The 20,219-nt window shown below is 36.0% G+C and overlaps 2 protein-coding genes across 2 annotated transcripts; one reads left to right on the top strand and one right to left on the bottom strand.

Moving 5' to 3' along the window:
* Positions 1-736: 736 nt before the first annotated feature.
* On the top strand, positions 737-6,285 carry LOC121315062 (leucine-rich repeat-containing protein 72). Its single transcript, XM_041248957.1, has 9 exons — positions 737-1,025; positions 1,277-1,350; positions 1,754-1,823; positions 2,403-2,484; positions 2,713-2,826; positions 3,359-3,448; positions 3,889-4,038; positions 5,102-5,132; positions 5,421-6,285. Exons 1-9 carry the CDS (start codon positions 1,008-1,010, stop codon positions 5,584-5,586), a joined length of 795 nt encoding a protein of 264 aa, XP_041104891.1. The 5' UTR covers positions 737-1,007; the 3' UTR covers positions 5,587-6,285.
* A 1,075-nt stretch (positions 6,286-7,360) lies between these two features.
* On the bottom strand, positions 7,361-20,075 carry LOC121315064 (ankyrin repeat and MYND domain-containing protein 2-like). Its single transcript, XM_041248958.1, has 10 exons — positions 19,848-20,075; positions 19,262-19,326; positions 15,039-15,177; positions 14,661-14,759; positions 14,168-14,328; positions 12,894-13,108; positions 10,907-11,042; positions 8,506-8,634; positions 8,088-8,232; positions 7,361-7,858 (listed from the first exon to the last, which is right to left on the bottom strand). The coding sequence occupies exons 1-10, from the start codon at positions 19,912-19,914 to the stop codon at positions 7,692-7,694; spliced, it is 1,323 nt and encodes a 440-aa protein (XP_041104892.1). The 5' UTR covers positions 19,915-20,075; the 3' UTR covers positions 7,361-7,691.
* Positions 20,076-20,219: the final 144 nt, after the last annotated feature.

Below are 20,219 nucleotides of genomic sequence, written 5' to 3' on the forward strand. Positions count from 1 at the left end.
CGTTTGGAAGAGAAAGTATGCCCTCTAGTGGCGAGCTTTATATGTATGCTTAATATTTTTCTTCAAACAGTTAAAAAAGAAAAAACAATAAAGTGTTCAACTATTCCTACATATAACTACACAAACAACCCAAGCGCATTTAAATTTTAATTGTTTAAATATATTGCAGCGTATACGCTACCCCTCATACACCCCTCGAAACCAAGTAACACTTAACACATAACCTGACATACAGTGTAGACATAACAAGGCACGTTACTGGAGCCCACAAACAAAACGAGGCACAAACACAACATGATTGGACAGCATTCACACTGGAGTCATGACTGCACCCACCCCTCGACACCCCACGCCACCCCACGCCACCCCACGCGTGCACTGTCTCGCTCACAGCAATCCCTCCGTGTTTCAGGGCCAAACTCGATATTTATTAAGCCCGATAAAAAAAAAAAAAAAATCATCAAATACATTCTAACAAGTGTTAAATAACAATAAAACCGGTCGCTGTGGGGCACGACCTACCCCGCTAAACTAACTAATACACAACAAGGAATCTCTGGGTGGAGCTGCGCTTTCAATCCTTCTTCAACAGCCGGCCACAGCCGCTCCCTCCCCTGTCACTGGCATTTAGCCATAGTTAGTCCCGCCTCATCCCACTCTACGGCCAATCACCAGCAGCTTCGTGTAGTCCGTGCCTGTCGCCCATTGGCTGTTTGGCCTCTTTGATCGTGTGCAACGCCCCTTAGTAACTCCTGGCGGACCTGCACCCTTGACAGACCTCACAGAAAGCACAATATTGTACATCATTGAAGTTATACAAACAAATAAATAAATACATTCAAACAACGACGCATGCAACTCACACCTTTGTAGGTCTACGTCTTTTATATACGCTAAAACAAATGCAGACATTTCATGTGCATCGCGTTTTTTCGTGTTTGTTATGAAACAAAGGTGAAAGGTGACGTTTCCTGGCAACAGTAAACTTGAACGCTACCCGACAGGTCATGGCTTCGTGCGAAAAGGTTGGGACAGAATCATTGAAATACAGTTCAAACACTTGTTGAGTCAAGCATTGTAGAGATGTGAAAAAGTGTAAATATAGCAAAGGCTTGCTACTAGTCACGTTATCTTAAATTTACTTTACAAAAACAAAGCCAGCAATATTACCGTGTCTTAATATTTGCAATGTATGTCCATTAATTAATGGCAACCACACGTTACACTTTCTCATAAAAATCAACATACAAATTAGTGTCACGGTCTCCTTTTCCAGGTAATACAAGATCAGCTGCAGAAGTACGGCTTCAAAAGAGAGGCGGACCTCAACGAGCTGTATCTTGCTACCAAGTAAGTAGAAGGGGGAGGTAACTATGGTTTGTTCATTTTGCTCTAATCCTTCTCAGTCGAATATACTATGTTTGTGCATGCTAACAAGATGTTTGTGAATGTCTGTAACGCCTGCAGGTGCACTAATCCCCTTCTTTGCATGCTCTATATTTTGGTATACCTTAAAAACTTGCCTTTCAAGGTCTTAAAAAGGTCTTGCCTTTCAAGTTATGTTTATTTTTAATTATTCAAATGCTGCTGATTAAAAATACAACATAAAACTTTATATATATATATATATATATATATATATATATATTATATATATATATATATATATATATCAACCAAATAGTCTGAATTGTGCATGCATCTAGAGTATTAAATACATTTAATTATTAATTTTATTAATTTCTTCTTTTAGAGGTCTAACAGATGTCTCTGATCTCTCGAGATTTCAGATGTTGAAATATTTATGGCTAAATAACAATAAGGTAAAGAAAACAAAGCTTTAGCTCTGTATTTATTTAACAGCATTTCTGTAAAATTGGTTGATATTTGCATTGCGGTGTACAGTAGATCCCTACTGGTTGTTACAAGCAGGTATGTAATTGTTCAATTAAGTAATTAAGAACCTGGTTTAAACAAGGTCTGGATGACCACTAATGAGGGCCATTTTTTCAATTTGTATTAGACAAGTATGTATTATCTGGTGTGATATTTTGCTAGTCTTTACATTAATGGGAAAAGCAGATACCTGTGCAATGAGAGATATTTTACAATGAGAGATTTGCAATTTAGGGCTATAATAATAATAATAATAATAATAATAATAATAATAATAATAATAATAATTAGACCATGGCTGTAAAAGTCTGGACTCACTTTACTATAGCAGCATACTCATTATTAATGAATTCAGACCTGGATTATTTCTTCTTCCAATCAGTGTAGATCCTATAGTGAAATGTCCATGATAGATCTGATAAGAAAAACTCTCCAGCATGTTTATCAGAAACAAATTGCAAAAGATTTGGACAAATGGAGGCTTAATCTTCCAATTTATTTTACAGATTAAAAAAATACACTGCTTGAACTATAACTATCGGCTAACTGAACTGTACCTCCACAACAACGATCTTACTAATATTACAGGTACATTTTTAGCTTTATTTGTTCTGCTTGTAGTATAGGTTTAAAGGACACAGCCGCTTCCACCTGTTACGTTGTTGTTCCTCAAAGCAACAGGTCACATTGGCTTGATAGCCACCCTGATGCAATATGTTGAAAACAGTTATTGTACTTAACGCTCTAAGGTACTGTACACTATTTCTCTGAAATAAATTATTAAGTATTACTTTAGAATGTTCTTTTACATCCTAGGTTCTTTGAGCCATTTGAAATCCCTGCAGGTTCTGATGCTTCACAACAACCAGTTGACAAAGCTGGTTGACACTGTGTCAGAACTCAAGGGGATGCAATTTCTGAAGACACTAAGTAAGCGTTCACGACAATGGATTCATTTAACTGTAAATAAATACGGATGTAAATAAAGCCACAGCAAAACAAATGATAGTTTCACAGATCTCCCAGCCTTCAAATGTTTAAGAAATGAATTGCTTGTAGGCATTTATTTTCTAATTTATAATATTTCCTTAATGATATAGATGCAAGTTCAAATGTGCTTGCTGTAATTTTACTTGTACATCTAATTTATGCTTTTTTCAATATGTTTAAATCACAGGAATCTGCATTGCTGTCTTCCATTTTATTATGTAATGATACAATAACATTTAATAATCAAAACACAGACATTTTTGTTGGTTTCATCTGACTGTATATAATTCCAGCATTATATTGTTTAGTTTCCATTAATAAAATAACTTACCTGATAGATAAAATATCAGGTATAGTACTTACATTTTAACCCTACCTCAACTTCTGTTTAAATACCAAATGACTCGTCCGTATAAGGAAAAAAATACTGCAGTAATAAACTATCCAGTTCTAAAAACACATTTATTTTCAGGTTTATTCTTGAATCCTTTGGCACAAGATTCAGGATACCGCCTTTATGTCATTCATTATGTACCATCTCTGCATTTGCTTGACAGAAGAGGTTAGTTTAAAGATAAAATAAACCTTTACCAGTAAAAATAACATACAGCCCCTTCCTTTTCCACATACTTTATTCCACAGGCTAGTCCTTCTGTTGTACAAGTGTAGTCTTATTTGGCTGGTCAGTGCTTTTCTTCATGGGAGGTTAGGTGATTTCTCCACCGACTCTGAGCTACAGTACAATTTAACATTTTTTTTTTGTTGTTATTTATTTTAAATGTCTTATGTAACTTGTTATGTGAACTCTCACATAAATAATTTGCCCTCGAAAGTTTGCTAGTGATTGCTGTCAGGATATATACTGTATTGTAGTAGTAGTATTGAAAGTTTCAGAAGGGGACCAGCAGTATATGTGTATGCTACAATAATATGCCACAGTTCTGAATCATGTACACAGTAGTGAGACTAGCAAAGCAATTTACCATTTCATTCTTTTTCCAGAAGTAAAGCAAGAAGAGAGAAATGCTGCTTTCAGCCTGTACAATGCTGAGCGGGCCCGTGTCCTTAAATCGATAGCATTTGGATGTCGGGTAAAATCACCACTGGTAGCAAAAGCCAGAGCTCCAGCAATAAGGTCCCTCACTTACTGTGGTGAGTAGTGTTCAGATCGCATACGTTATTCTTTTTTTGTTGGTATTTTGCTGATGCCCCATGTTATTTTCAATTTGTGACACTTAACTATGATCACTTGCATACAGTTAACATTGAATACGTAAAGACTTGGGATAAGATACTGGTACCATAACTGAATTACGGCAGCAACATTTTGAAAATCTCAGGATAACACTTTCATACAAAGCACTGGATCAATTTAGTTGGTGGTTGTGTTATTTATTTATTTTTTGTATATAATCTTTGAAGTTCATACAGCTTGGACGACACCAGTTCGCGTCCGGGTCATACAAAAAAGCCAAACTTTGCTGGGGCCTCTGAAGGGGGCATCACATTGGTCTGATGCTCCCAGGACAGGGTGGATGGGAAACCAGGAGCGACTGCATCTCCTCATTGCATAACAACTAACCCTACTGGCCAGACACCACGCACATTCAGAGTGGATAAAAAGCAGGGCTGATCTCCGTTCTCCAGGATCAATAGCCCACCCAGCTTTGCTCTGGCTTGCTCGGCGTAAAGGCCCTCATAATGTCTGTGCTGTGTGGGGACTCGCTACGGTTAGAGAAAAAACAGAACTGGACATTCCAAATTTGGGGTGAAAATAAATACAAATAACTGATCACCCAAAAAAAAAAAAAAAAAAAAAACTTTTGAAGTGGAAAATCTACTGCTTTTTCTATAGCAACATTTGTTCGTATGAATACACCTTTTTGATTTTTCTACGAATACATATTTTTGACTAGCAAAAACCTAAAAGATTTAAAAGGGGTCAGTCCTATATATACTTCAAGTTCAGAACAATATGGGAGCTGTCAGTACATTAGGTCTACAAACAAAAATGCTATCCCTCTTTAATTAGAAGATCGGGTAGCTTTTTTGTTTACAAAAATCCCTGGGTATAACATATTCATTAACACTGAATACCTTGGGCATTTAAATGCGAGTTTATTTAAATTAATACCCACATTTTATGTAGGAAAGTGATTTAGATGCTTTTGGTCTTATATGCATTTTGGCAGTGACTTGGATAATTCTATTTCAGATAAATCTGGCTTGAGAAGAAACCAAAAAAAGTAAGTGTACCAATACTTGTTTTACCCTGTTTGTTGACATCATAAATACAGAAACTGAACAATGCCCTGGGGTGATACAAAAACTAAATAAGGGACATGTTTAGGTCTTTTATCAACAAGCTATTTGCACAGTATTTCCAGTCACAGAAAATGCTCCATTAACAAAATACACATCTGGCAGCATTATTTTAATCTCCATAGATTATATGACATTTTGGGAGGGCAGTTCTATACCCAAGCACAATGTTTTTTAAACCAGTAATAATATCTTTGTGTCTGTATATTTAGGGTTCCATTACAGGACCGAGATGCGGCTGTGCTGAACAGGGCCATGCAAAGATCAGTGATGCAGTTCTCCTCCATTGACTGGAACACAATACCTTCATCACAGCAGAAACGCCTGGAAGATCAACCTTCTGACTCACCTAAAATAATTACTGTTAAATTCAGATGATATGTTCACAAACATACTCCAATCCTATCCCGTACTGTAGGCATGTCACCCAAATGTTATTGCTAACAAAATAAAAAGGAAATAAAATAAATAAATAAAAACTTGAAATGTGTCATTTTATTTTGATGTAAAACAATTTCTAGGGGGAACTGAGGATATACATACTTTAACATAGGTTGTTGGTTCAAATCCAGCTAAAGTTGGTAACAATGATCCCCCTCAAACTCATACAAATCAGTTCTGGTGTTCTAATTGGTTACTATTCCACAGGTGTCCACATAATATATTGGAGAGAGAAAAACACAACTACAGTAATCATATCTGACTGCAGTGGGACCTGAGTAAGGGTGGATATGTAAAAAGGCAGATAAATGAATCCTGTTTTAAATACCGTTCTACTCCGCTGTAACAATTGCTATAATCACATAATTTATTGTTTTGAGATGCAGCTTTTATTAGGCAGCTTTCCTAAATCCCTTGTTTAAAAAGATAGAGTATTAATGCTTGTGACAGAGTAGTCGTCTGCCGTGTCTGTAGGTGCATTCGCTGTGGAGATCGAGACGGAGGTCGAAGTTGACATGCCGTGCAGGGGAACAGGATTTATTTGCTTATCAACACACTGAATAGCTCACGTGACACTACCAGCAATGGCAGCGCACGGAGCACATACAACAGTTTATGAAAACTTTGGTAGGATATACAATATCTGAACTAATCTGTTCAATAATAAAATTAAAGTTGCTGAAGAGGTTGAGCATGGGGGAAAAAAACTGTTAGGGCGGATATGCGACTGATAACTGTAATTTGAAGTCCCAATAAAACTGTTTTATTTGGACATTTTGGAATAATAGACCAGCCCAGTCTGTAATCCATGGTTTTCAAAATATTTTAAGAGGCATTTTATATAGAAGAGGACATTAAGATAAGAAGGCACAAATATCTCTAAGAAATCAAACTGTCAGATGTCAGTTTTCTAAATTATGGAATAAAAGCATTCAACAGAAAATTACATTTTACAATAAATCTGAACACAACACACTTCAACTTTGAAATAAAAAGGTAAGTGCAAGTACAAAGCTCACCTTTACTTACACTTTTAATATGAATGGTTCAACAGAATACAGCTAGTCAGACTTGCACCAGACCTGACATTATTCAAACATTGGAAAGCTAACAATTGTCATATCACTGTATATTATTTGTAATTAATGTAAGACTCTTGGAATAGTTACACTCAACATGTACAAATACAAAGCTTAACACCATTTTATTTGGGGAAAAAAAAAAAAAAATTCTATAACGACATGACTCATGTACAAACTTTCAAATACATCATTCCAAAATTTCAATTTCTAATCTAATAGAGACACGTATTTGGTAACGTTAACAATGATTTTTGTGACAAGTGAAACAGCACTCGTTTAAGGTCACTTGTTGAAAACAGCTTTCTCATGTGGATTTGTTTTTGCTTAATTATATTATGTGGTAGTTTAAATAATGTTTCAAAATGAAGCTAAGAAATATATCTTCCACGATGGTTTATAAAACAACCAGGTGCTAAGCACAACACATGTTTCTTGTAACATTGATTAGTATGGCTTAAGAGACCAAATAATGAAACAAAGAGGCCTATTTTGTGAGTGATTTTTTTTGTTGTTTTAGCATGTATCAGTTTATTTATTTTTCTTCAAAATAGTTCCCAAAATAAAACTAATGTCACCTTACAATAACTGATTTTGAGCTTAAGTGTTAAATAATAAATATTGAACAGAACGAAATTTCAATGTACCATTTGTAATTCAGTAACATGAGACAATTGGTCAGGGGTCTGAATACTTTTGCAAGGCACATATATATTACTAACATACTTTGTAGATGCAATATTTGAGCAACAGAAAGAAATCTTAAAAATGGCAAGATGCCAAGCTTAGCAGGTTCAGCACAGTTCATGTGGAATCCCATTCATGAACTCCACTGCAGAATAACTAGCAATGTACTTCCCTGCGTTTTCCATGTAGCACTGGTGGTATGTGACCTTGTTGAGCACAGATTAAGTGTTCATGCATTACCAGAAATGGACTTTGGCCAAGCTTGTGAGGGCAACATCACTCTTCAGAAGTCTGTTCTGTTTCAGAAGCTGCTGTACTTATCCCACTCTCTGAAATGCTTAAACCTGCACATTCACCACATTGTGTTTTCTCTTCAACATTATGGCCATTGCTGGGTTCTTCCTGAGGAACAGAAGTGCCTTCTATTGCTTCCTCAGATTCACCTAAAAGATTAAAAGATGATGAAAAACATCAATCAACAATGACATTTAACAAAATATGCAGGACATCCAGACACTTGTCATCAGACAGCACAGCTTCAGTAACCCTAGGGAGCTACCTGCAGTTATAACAGCTACACCACATTCAGTATTTTGTTCAAGCTGTAAAAACCAAAAACAGTAAAGCCATCTTGAAACTTGACATTGTAATAAATCTGTTTAAATAAATAACCTTTGTTTAGTTTAGTTTTTTCTTGTTTTTCTTTCTGTTTAGCAACCTCCGCTTCATGCTTTTCTCTCTGATCTCGTAGCTTCATGCAGACTTTCTTGTGTGTGAACCAGTGTTGCTTCTGACAGTCCTGGGCGCAATATATCACCTACATTAAAAAAAAAAAAAAAAAAAAAAAAAAAAAGATTCAAACTTGCTTAATTGGTATATTATTCATTATCCTTCTTGTCAGCACCTTTTACATTTTTACCATACATTTTAACTGCAACTGACACCATCAGATTCTAGGTATTTTTCACATTATAAAAAGATACATAATACAATACTAAAATATTATTCTAGTGTGTACTGTAAACTAAGTCATACTAGATTTGTGTTTTACTACATATCTTTGTTTAAAAGATAATGGACAACAGCTTACCATTTTGCAAACAGAGCACCTTTTATCAGCTCCTTTTTCGCCACAGGTCGTACAAAACTCACCATCGATAAAACCAACCTGGCCAGTAATGGCTTGGGTAAGCACAGAGAAAGCGGTGGGATCATTGCCCTAGAACGAAGACATTTTTTCAGTGATCTCAAATTCTACTCTTATCTGAATTTGACCAGGACACTGTTACACCCCTGCTATTATTTCTCACGGCTTTACGTTCACTAGGACAGTTTAGGGGCCTTATTCTTAAAATGTTCCTAAGAAAAATCTATTTAAATCCACATGTTTCTTAAGTCTGATCTTAAGATTCTTAGTATTCTTCAAAGTTCTTATTCCTTCTTAAAATTGTTGTTACATTTAAGATAGCAAAATTCTTGTCTAATTGCTAGGCCTTATTAGATATGTAGAAGAAATATTTAAAGTAAAAAAAATAAATAAATAAAACAACCCAACCTCAGAATACCGTACGTGCGCGGAATAAAGCCTAGTCGACTGTCTGCCTTCATTTTAGTGCTCAGTTTTACTGGCAAAAGATTAATAAGCCCACCCCCAGCCCCCTTCCTTTTTCAGCATCTTAATTATGTTACTTAAGTCCAAAACGCTTTTCTTTCTTAACCCAATACAACTAATCAAGTATTATTGACACATACTACACACAAATTTTACTATAATAAAACAACATTTTAAAAAGTATTTTGCCTAGTGATTCTAGCTGTTTCATGAAGTAACCCCTGCTTTACATCGTAAAAATACGTTATTGTATACGTCGCACCGGAGTAAAAGTCGCTACCTCCTTTTTGAGACTTCAATTTTAGGAAAACGTCTTTTTTTGTGTTTAAAATACTTTTTTTTACAATTTATTTTCCCCCTACACGCTCAACACTGATAAATAAAGAAAAACACACGTTTAGTTTCGAAATAATCCTTGTTTGCAACATTTTATGCCATTAATAATTTTAGTGTTTTTCATTTTTAGTTAAACTGCTGCAACTATTCAATTTTTCAAAATTTCTAAAATTGAAAAAAGTAACAATTAACAGAGTGTAAAAATCAAGTTATAAATCCCACATCACATCTGTGTTAACCTATTTTATTTTAGCTTATCAAGTACCCAAACAAGTTCAAGAACTTATCATCTTTGCTTTACTGAACATTTATTTCCAAAACCATACTTACAGTTCTAGCTGCATTGGCTTTTACATATTCATTGTATTAGTTCAAATTTAAAAGGAAAGCATTAAACAGTACTGCTTGCATCAATTAAAAAAAGCAATAAATCAATAAACTAAACACTGCACCATCTAATAACCAGTGAACACAACGTTTTGGTGTTGCATACAGTGCAGTACAATTGCATTCAACGTCCATTTGTACAAATACATTCATTTTGTTAATCAGAACCATGACCAAAACACTGTGTTTCACTGACATGTAGAACAACTAACAGTATGTATTAAAGGCATTCAAAGTTCTCAATTCAAACAAAATGTTTTCTACATCTGGCTATAAACACTTTCCTCCTATCGGCTCATTTTTTTTCCGCCATTTTAAGCTTGCACACATATTCTTTTCAGTTGTTAATTAAACTCAAGTATTTAAGTACATTTAAGATAAGGTACACCTTGCTATTATCAGTTACTGGAATTCTAATGTTTGTTCTTGATTTTGAAAAAATAAAAACCAGATGTTTTTTGACTCTGTGTTTTAAGAACAAAGGTCTACAGTAACGGTTTATGTATTTCTTGGCACATCAATCTTCAAATTCTTGTAGTTTGTAGACAGTAGAATTCAAAGATTTCAACAATTATTTTAAAAGTATGTTCATGTGCGGAACTAGGTATTTGTGATTTATAATATTCTATGCTAGATATTTGATAAATCCATGTATGATTTTTATTATTTACGACAATTGTAATTAAATTCGAAGCACACATATTCTTTTCAGTTGTTAATTAAACTCAAGTATTTAAGTACATTTAAGATAAGGTACACCTTGCTGTTTATTATGCAAAGCAGTATGTTTAGTTACTGGAATTCTAATGTTTGTTCTTGATTTTGAAAAAATAAAATGTTTGTCGATAGATGCGTATGTGAATCGATTATGAAATTAGGTTGCCGATTGCACCACTATATTTAAGAAGTTAAGAAATTTAAGAAAATCCTAAAGAATCTGGAGAATTGCACTTAGATCTTAAGACTTCTAAGAATACAGTCCCAGGACTTTAAACACCCATTGCTATGTATTTTATCAGAATGCATTTCCAGAGAACATAGACACATGCCCTGCTTTCTTCATAAGAGTTTAGTATCTTCCACACAAATCCACATGAAGATTAAGGAAACAATTAGAGTAATTAACCATGACAAGGCAGTACAGCGTGCTACTTACAATCTCTACAGGGGCAATGCTCCTGACTAACTGCTGCAGAAGGGTGGCATCACAGTAAGGAAACTTCCTTATACACTCTCTGATCATCTTCTCCTGGTATAAGGGAAAACCATCGGTGTCTCTTCCTTTTAATAAACTGTTGGAAGATGGTTTTTAAAAAAAACATGTATAAAAAGTCTCACACAGCCCAACTCAATACAAAACTAGAAATGGGGAGTTTTTGTGAATAAAAACCAAGCATCCCCAGTAGCTTAATCCAAGAGGCTTGCAAAACAGGATTTTACAATGGAAACGTGAAACAAACTAAAAGGCTATACCATTAATATATCCAGAGGTTAAAAACTGTGTGGCAGTGAAAAGGTTAATTTCTACTGGCTTTATTGATAACACCGTGTAACCATTTTTTTTATTTTTTTGGTTCCTGGGTAGCAAGTTATTTCCTAATTGTTTATGCCTCAAAAGTATAGAAAATGGCTATTAGTCCCCACAGACTTTGCTTCTGTGACGAGGACAGTGATATTTTGAAATTTACCTATTCCAGATAGATTCAGTGCTGAGTAAACTTGGAGTAACTTCCAGTAATATAAACAGTAGTATAAATACAGGGGCCTTAAGCCCACCAGTTCAGTTTAGTTCCAGCTTCCTAAGTGGATACATATCTGCATTTTTCTGAGATGGCATCAAGAGGCTGCAATGGTGGCATTCCTGATGGGTTTCCAAGGTGGTTTTACCAAGTTTCCCTGCTATCTTTGCCTTTGGGACAGCAGGGACACCAAGGCGCACTACCGCAGGCGGGACTGGCCACAGCGGACCGAGTTCTCTGTGGGGAGGAACAACGTCAAGTGGGAGCCACTGGTGGACCCCCGGAAGGTGCTGATGCCACAATTGCACATCAAATTGGGCCTAATGAAACAATTTATCAGAGCTCTAGATAAGGAGTCGGCAGCCTTCCCAAGTACCTTCAAGACTTCTTCCCTAAGCTGTCTGAGGCAAAGGTCAAAGCCGGTGTCTTCGTCGGACCACAGATAAAGAAGATCCTGGAGTGCAATGAATTCCCCAAGAAGCTCACTAGTAAGGAGAAAGCGGCTTGGAACAGCTTTGTCGCAGTGGTTCGGGGCTTCCTGGGCAATCACAAGGCCGAAAACTATGTGGAGCTGGTTGAGACTCTGGTGAAGAACTACGGCACAATGGGCTGTAGGATGTCCCTCAAAGTCCATATCCTTGATGCTCATCTTGATAAATTCAAGGAGAACATGGGAGCGTACTCGGAGGAGCAAGGCGAGCTCTTCCACCAGGATATACTGGACTTTGAATGCCGCTACCAAGGACAGTATAACAAGAACATGATGGGAGACTACATTTGGGGGCTGATTCATGAAAGTGATTTACAGTATAATCGTAAATCTCGAAAAACTACTCACTTCTAAATCTTTTGTGGTCATTTTTGTATTACTTTAGTATAAATATATGTTAATTTGGATTCATATGTTGTTTTTTTCTGACTTTATGTGAACGGAAAGACACAAATTCTCCCGTTTTCTCACTGGAAATAGATAAATTTAAAACTATCACTGTCCTGGTCACAAAAGCAAAGTTTGTGGGGAATAATAGCCATTTTCTATACTTTTGAAGCATAAGCAATTAGGAAATAACACTTACTACCCAGGAACAAAAATTGTGTTACATAGTGTAATCCTTGAATACCGCTTTTAATGACACACACTGCAAACCCTAAACTGGAATGAAGAAGACATGGGAGACTATTTAAAGTATGCAAATGTATTGCAGTTTCAATGTTATAAGTTATTCATAATAACTCAATTTTCTTTTAGAAGTCACACAACTTTGCTACTACCGTTGTTAGTAACAGCTACACTATTTTTTTTTTTTTTTTTTTGAAAAGTCCAATTCGTTAATAAACCGAGACCTGAGTTTACTAATCAGATCAATGCTGAAAAAGCATTACAGTGTAAAGTAGGACACAAACCTTTTAATAAGGCCATCGAGCTTATCCTCACGCTCCTTTAGGAAAGTAACACACTTCTGTAGAATGAAGCTGATGTAGTGCATTTTCATGGCCAGCACCTCATTCATGTCCCTCTGTTTAATGCACTTCTCACAGATCAGGTCCAGGACTCTATAGCATTTCTCCAGGGCAGCCACATCAGCCAGCAGAGCGCTCTCTCTCACCATCATCACAATCTGTGTAAACCAGGAAAGCAGCAAACAGTGCAAAATAAAGAACTGAACTACTGTACATTGTCCATTTGCCTTAATACTTCACATGCCGAGTTTCAAAAGGGAAGATAACGGCAACAGCACTTCTACATAAAGTCTAGGAAACATACATCCTTTTCAGTATGTGTACTAACTTTTCAGACTGCAGAGTCCAATTACACTACCTTCAACAGGACACTGCAAATATATTGAATAAACTCTGGTGAACCCTGACTGAACAATTTTCTAAAGCAACTAATGGACAGGGAATGGGTAATCATAAATAGTTCTATATGACTGGTAACAAAAACATCAACACCATACCCCATTCTTGTAAAAATATACATTTCTTGTATGGGGGAATGCAGAATGCTTTTATTAGGGGGCTAAAGTTTTATTGATGAGCTTTGCTCTTGGCTAATGTGGTTGACTTTTATAGATAGGAATAGGAATCAGTTGAACTGGAAATAATGCTGTGTACAATTCCAAATAACAGCTAGAGGGAAAGCTAGACTGGAATGGCCTTTATTGTGAACAAAAACAAAGCATCCCCGAAGAATAATGTAAGGGGAACAGCATATCGGAATGGTTTGTAAATGTGAAATAAAATGGACACGTGAAAAAGACTGTATCATTGATATGTCCACAGGTTAAAACAATGTGGCAGTAAAGCAGTTCAGTTCTGGTAACTTAAATGAAGAAATAGTACAAAACAGCACTGTACCCAATATTAAGAAAATAATCCAATGAGTATATCCAGTCTCTATAGCCAAGAAACTGAGAAAGTAACCCGACCTCTAAATGGCAGTCATATTTAGCTAGATGTCAATGTCACCAATACATGTAGCATGCAAGGTTATACCTGTAATTGTGAAGTCAATACCTCAAATGGTGTTTAAGAACCAATTATTACCAATGCAAAGGTTTTATTTTTGTGAGATTCCCACGATTTAACTTGACCTAAAAGCCACAGTGAAGGTGACATTAGATGTTATCCTCAGTTGTTTAAACTCGTGAAAGGCTTTCAGTATGCAGTCACTCTACCTTTACAGGGTGCAGGTTAGTCATCAAGATGACTTTATGCAAGGGTCCAGCAAGCTTGGGAGGAAGCTTGGCCTCTTTATCAAGACCTTGGGGTTTTGTATAATAATCCAGTCTTTCTCGGGGAAAGAAATTGTTGATAACTGTCACACAGTCATGTTGACCTGATAAATAAATAAATAAATAAAAACATAAAAAGAACAAAGCCAGATTCTCTCTCAGTACACCAGAAACTAAATCATTATAACAAAGTTAATAAATACATAACATTTCCTTTGGCAGAGAAAGTGAACAATACCAATTTGGAATGGGGAAAAAAAAAAAAAAAAAAAGATAATCCTCCATATTTTCTCAGTTTTTTAATATGATTTCTTTGTAGAGTAGGCCTAGAAAACTCAGGCTGGAATGAGGCCTATCAGCTTTTGTCACCCCCCCCCCCTCTTATTTTTCAAAGCCAGGCTGAAATGCGAGCGTTAACCAGCTCAGTCCAGCTTACCGACAAAGGCAGCCATCTGTGCTGCTGTCCGTCCAATGGAGTTCACTACATTCGTCTCAGCTCCAGCCTCCAGCATCATCCAAGTTATGTTTTTATTACCTACAGTTTCACAAATAAGGTTTGTAATACAGCAGCCATTAGAATTACATTAGCCATTAGAAATAAAGATGTTTATTTAAGCCAGAGAATGACTTCTGCACCTTAACTGATTTCTGGCAAAACAGGCTGTGAAATACATAGTTGTATTTTTAATTAAACAGGGTTTGGAACACATTGCTCTGCTGTATGTCTGTGTAAGGGAGTTTAAAGGAACACCAAATATTTTTGGGGGAATATTTTGGTAGCCATAAGCAACCCTGTTTGTAACAAAAAATGTACCTGAAAATCCTGCAAACATAAGGGCAGTGTATCCATACTCGTGCTCATTGCAGTTTACATCAGCTCCATGTTGTAGTAACAATTTGCACATGTCCTCTTTCCCTTTGTAGGCTGCATGCATCAGTGGAGTCATCCCATGCTGGAAAGGAAATTTGTTCATTATCGTTTTCCCATGTGCATTCCAAAGTTGGCTGCACGGCGTCATTCATACAATCTTTCCCAGCATTCTGCTTTAATACTGGAGGGGAAGTTGTGTAGAACCATCGCAAGGTTCGACACAAGAACCTTAACTCAAGAAACCCGTCCAGGCTAAGCCACATCAACTGAAGGATATTCATATCTGTTTCATAAGGCATATGAGAAACATACATCATACCAAAAACATTTCACACGTACAAAAACAACCAAGCAATAATGCGATCAACTTGGTCCCACTATTTTTTGTTGCAACAGTAAATACAAGCAGCATGAACGCTAAGGGGAGGCCAGTGTACTTATACGCTGTCTCTTTTTTTAGATATCACATCTCTGTATGGCTGGTCCCAACACAAAATAATAGCAGGTCACCATGACCCTCAGATAAACTATTTAGGTGGATAAACCGCCATGAACAGTTTCATTAAAACTGCATCGTTTACACAACAAAATGTATTAAGTTATCAAAAATGCCAGCTAGAGAATCAAGTCAATTATGAGCGGTTTGTTTTTGTTATTAACAGTCCCCATCCCCCCCCCAGCTGTTTTTGACGTCCAATCAGTTTTCAGCAAAACAAAAATTCAAGTTTAAAACCTAACTCCATTTGAGCAGAAAAGGGAACGGTACCATTATTACACACGTCTTTTTTTTAATGGTAAGCTCAATACAGTAAGTAACAAGTAAGCTCAATACAGTGTTACTGCATCACTCGTATCACATATGTATTCTACAATTAGACACAATGTAGAAACAAATAAATAATGTTTTAATAGACATTCAACTTTGTATATTATTTTTCTAGTACACTCATTGTCACCATGGTCGTTTGCAAGTGGCAAATTACATGCTAATCACATCTGAGTAATACTGCAGCTTGTGATATACAGATAAAGATATATATGTTCACTTTATATGCTGACTTTGAGCAAAGCCAGAAATAAAAATTAAAATAACTTATTTTGGGCTTTGCACGGGCAAACCGCGGTCTGCCCACTGCGTCTTGGGCAGAGCCCAAATCACTCCCTCAGTTCTTTCATTCCTGTTCCGAGCGATAGGCAGACTTCTGAACAAGGAATTAACACAAAAAACCCCATTGGCACTTGCATAGTACCATCCGCAACAGCCGGATAGTAATCGAGATATATATATATAAAACCTACGTCACACTTTGGAAAAATATTACCTGCAACATCGGTACAAAATTGAACATGAGAAATCCCATTGACACTTGCATATATTATTAATAACAACAAATAACAATAATAATAATAATGAGTTGTAATGAACTGTACAATCAGAGAGATGGATGAAGGTACTGGGTTGAATGTGAATGATTCAAGTATGACAGTGTTTATGACAAGTGATCTAAGAGTTGGACAGCGTGCTCAGCAGAGTAACAGAGTGTAATTTAAGTAAGTAATACGTATCTAGATTTTAATAATTAGTTTAAAATAAATTTGTCTTCTATCTCATTAAATATTTTGTATAGTCATGTCGCCAATAAAAATTTTTTTAAATATATGCCTATTTTCTGAAACCGGACTTCCTGTGTAGTTTTTATGAATGAGATGAGTGAGTGAGTGAGTGACGCTACTCAGGTAGATGGATCAAACAAGCTCTTCAAATCGTAAATCTGTCTCTATTTCCTGAAAACATAAAATGAAAGATCTTTGACCCCATTCACACTTACTGAGCGGGCCTTGGTCCGTGTCTGGGCCACCTCAAGCGATAACACGGACAAAAAGGAGACAGCTGCGCTCAAAGAATATCACGGACATTTGCAGGGCTTTTTGATATGTTATAGTAATAAAATAATGACTTGGATCGCATTATTGATGTGTTTTGTGATAAATCAGGAGAGGGTTAATCCATATGCACGTCTATAACGCGGTATGTGAAAAATACAGCGAACAAAGGGTGGGACTTGGCTGGCGATACAGTACTGAGTGTACTTTTGTGATTCAGTGACTTCTAAACCTGTTTTACGCTTAAAAAAATAAATATTTAAAACAGTGTGTGTAAAATAAACAGTACGTGTGAAAACATATTGAACCTGAGAAGCCTGACAAGGGTTGAATAAATGGACCGCTAAGGATTAATTTCTGCATCATCCCAGTTGCTACCTCTTAAAACTGACGTTGTTTGATCTACTACACTCGACCTAGTGGCGGAGTGGTTTGAGTTACGTCACTGCACTGATGTGATAAGGACGGCCCAGGGCCTGCATTGGGTTTACACATACAGATGGGCTGGCCCTGAGGCGGCATTGCCTACTTTAGGCAGCATCAAAAAGCTGGTCTAAATTTCATTTTCCTGGACCGGCCTAAACCGCAAGTGTGAACGGGGCCTTTGAGATTAATTTTGGACTTTGACCGGGCATTGTTGGGCCAGAATGAAAGATCTTTGTGATTAATTTCAGACACACATGTACTGAGTGTTTGCGCATACCTGCAGTGCGAGTAGCACCGTCACCTTTCATCAACAAACCGTACTGAGGGCTGTCACAATCAATCAGGTATGTCTTGACATTACTTCTGATTTATGTTACTTTATTCCAGGAAAAAAGAGAACTAATATGAACCGTCTAAAAGCAGCAAAGTGTGCGATGAGCTATCAAATACCCACTGACAGTGCTGAAACTACCAATGCTTCAGTTTGGGAAAATCAGAAACATTGCATCTCTGCTAGTTACATTAATAAAAAAAACAACACTATAGTTAATGTACTGCATCAATGTTAGGGTCTATATAGCTTATATGTAACGCTGGGCTTTATATTTCTATAGCAGTGGCTGTCAAAGTCAGATCAAGCAGAGTGGACAAGAACTGAACAAGGCTTTCTCATCTGATTGTGACAGGCCCACAGAACGATTGGCAACAGCTGTTCCCAACAGAATTCTCAGAGTCCAAATCCTCTAGCAATCACTTGTTATTATCATTCTAATTGTGAGTGCAATTTCATGACTCTTACAGTCCTTGCCATATGCTTCAAGATACATTGAAGATTGTAAGTGTATGTTATTATTTGCATTGTGTTCTTACATGGCCGACAGAAAAACCTACAAATATTAGACAGCATAATTTATTTATTTTTGACTTTTATATTATAAAAAAAAGTAGCAGAGTAAAAAAAAAAAAGGGATTATGAAATAAACAAGCATGTTAGTAGCCCTCATGGGTGAAAAACATTTAATATATGGTAGAAAAGTATGATCCTTATATTTCATATATAGAAATGATCCCCTTTTTAATATATTTGAAATATATGGGATATATTTAAAATATATTTTTAGTCTGTAATCCATATATGTATTTTACAAATTGAAAATATGTGGTGCACCACATATTTTCATTGTCTGTAATCCACATAAAATAAATATGGATTACAGATTAAATTATATTTTAAACATATAAAAAAGGGTACAATTTATATATATGAAAAGTATAAGGATCAAACTTTTCTACCATATATTAAAAATATTTTTTGTTCCATAAGGGTGATTACATCCCCAGTACGAATTAGGGTGACCAGCATCATGAAAAGTAGGTCATCAGGATCTTCATCCACTATATGAATGCAAATGTATTTAGACTGGACGCAGATGTATTCAGGGATGCCAACTTTAGATAAACTGTTCCAGAAGGGTAAAAGAGGCAACAGATAACTCAATCCTCCCCAAATACCATAAAACAGTACTGTTTTAATTTTTTTTTTTTTTTTTTTTTGGTATGCCTGGGTATACATACCAGTGTGCAAAGTGTAACCCATAATTACAGTACAGCACATTCTGCAACATTACACACAAACGTAACAGACTTCTGCCTGTGGAGCCTGGCACACAATAACATGTTTAAAATCAAAGCTAGAAGAGATTGTACAGCAGTTATAAACAGCAGTAAATCTGCTGTGCACTAAGACTATAATTATTTATTTTTTATTTTTTTAGATAACAAAAGTTGTCATTATTATTATTATTACAGAAGGGCCGGAACATTGCGTGAAAAGTATTCCCCATTTTCTGCCTCACCTCATCCAAACAGTTGACACGAACACCTTTGCATCCCAGCACTCTTGAAGCCTCCTGCACATTTCCTGTCCAAGAAATAAAGTTAATTATATGTGTATGAAAATATATAGTTTATTTATGTTGCTATATTTTTTAAATGAAATCGCTATACCTGCGTACTTGTGAAGTACAGAAAAACAGCATGCATTATGCTACGACTGAGAAAGCAGAATGTATGTGAGAAAACAGAACGGTATCTCACTTTCAAATAGCAGCAAACCGAACGTTCTTTACAGGTGTTTCTTTGTGTGTGTGTGTGTGTGTCTATATATATATATATATATATATATATATATATATATATATATATATATATATATATATATATATATACACATATGTCTTCCTGTATATCGGTATCGTTTTAGGCCTACACAAAATAAACATGCACACTGAAAATGTCAGATAAACACTAGAGTTACTCACTGGCTGTAAATGTTTAATGCACTGTTATATTTTTAAACTACAAATATTTTAACTTATGCACAGTATAGGTATGATAATTGTATGTAATTTGATTGAAAATCACTTAATGCACACACCTTACCTTCTGCAATAGCGTGCACTAACTCTTTCTCTTCATCGGTAAGATCTCCTTTTTTCGGAGGGGCCATACTTTTATTATTTTAAAAATTACTTGGAGAACTAGTCATACGCTTGCGATATTGTGTATACAAAACCGAATGTGTTAGTAAAACAAGACACTCTCCCTTTGTATCCGGTCAGTTCACAAGCAATAGTGCAGCTCGGCGTGTTAAGCCTTCATCTGGTATGTTTCATTTGGCAACCAGAGAGGGGGGTGGTAATATATAATTGTTCAATTTTAGCACTTATATAAGCAGGATGAAATAAGGCATATACGTTTTAAAAGTGTGTAATAATTATAACTAACATAGTAAAAGCAGTTTTCGACAGTTAT

This window comes from Polyodon spathula, chromosome 4 (genome assembly GCF_017654505.1).
Source record: "Polyodon spathula isolate WHYD16114869_AA chromosome 4, ASM1765450v1, whole genome shotgun sequence".
In the NCBI taxonomy this organism is placed as follows: Eukaryota; Metazoa; Chordata; class Actinopteri; order Acipenseriformes; family Polyodontidae; genus Polyodon; species Polyodon spathula.

What these genes read in the sequence shown, in the direction of transcription:
- LOC121315062 (XM_041248957.1), top strand. An exon ending in CGATCTTACTAATATTACAG is followed by an intron (nt 2,485 to 2,712) that starts GTACATTTTTAG and finishes TTTACATCCTAG; the next exon opens with GTTCTTTGAGCCATTTGAAA. An exon ending in GCAATTTCTGAAGACACTAA is followed by an intron (nt 2,827 to 3,358) that starts GTAAGCGTTCAC and finishes ATTTATTTTCAG; the next exon opens with GTTTATTCTTGAATCCTTTG.
- LOC121315064 (XM_041248958.1), bottom strand. Translation starts at nt 19,914, where the DNA reads ATGGCCCCTCCGAAAAAAGGAGATCTTACCGATGAAGAGAAAGAGTTA. An exon ending in AGTGCACGCTATTGCAGAAG is followed by an intron (nt 19,327 to 19,847) that starts GTAAGGTGTGTG and finishes TTTCTTGGACAG; the next exon opens with GAAATGTGCAGGAGGCTTCA. An exon ending in AAAAACTAAACTAAACAAAG is followed by an intron (nt 7,859 to 8,087) that starts GTTATTTATTTA and finishes TTAATCTTTTAG; the next exon opens with GTGAATCTGAGGAAGCAATA.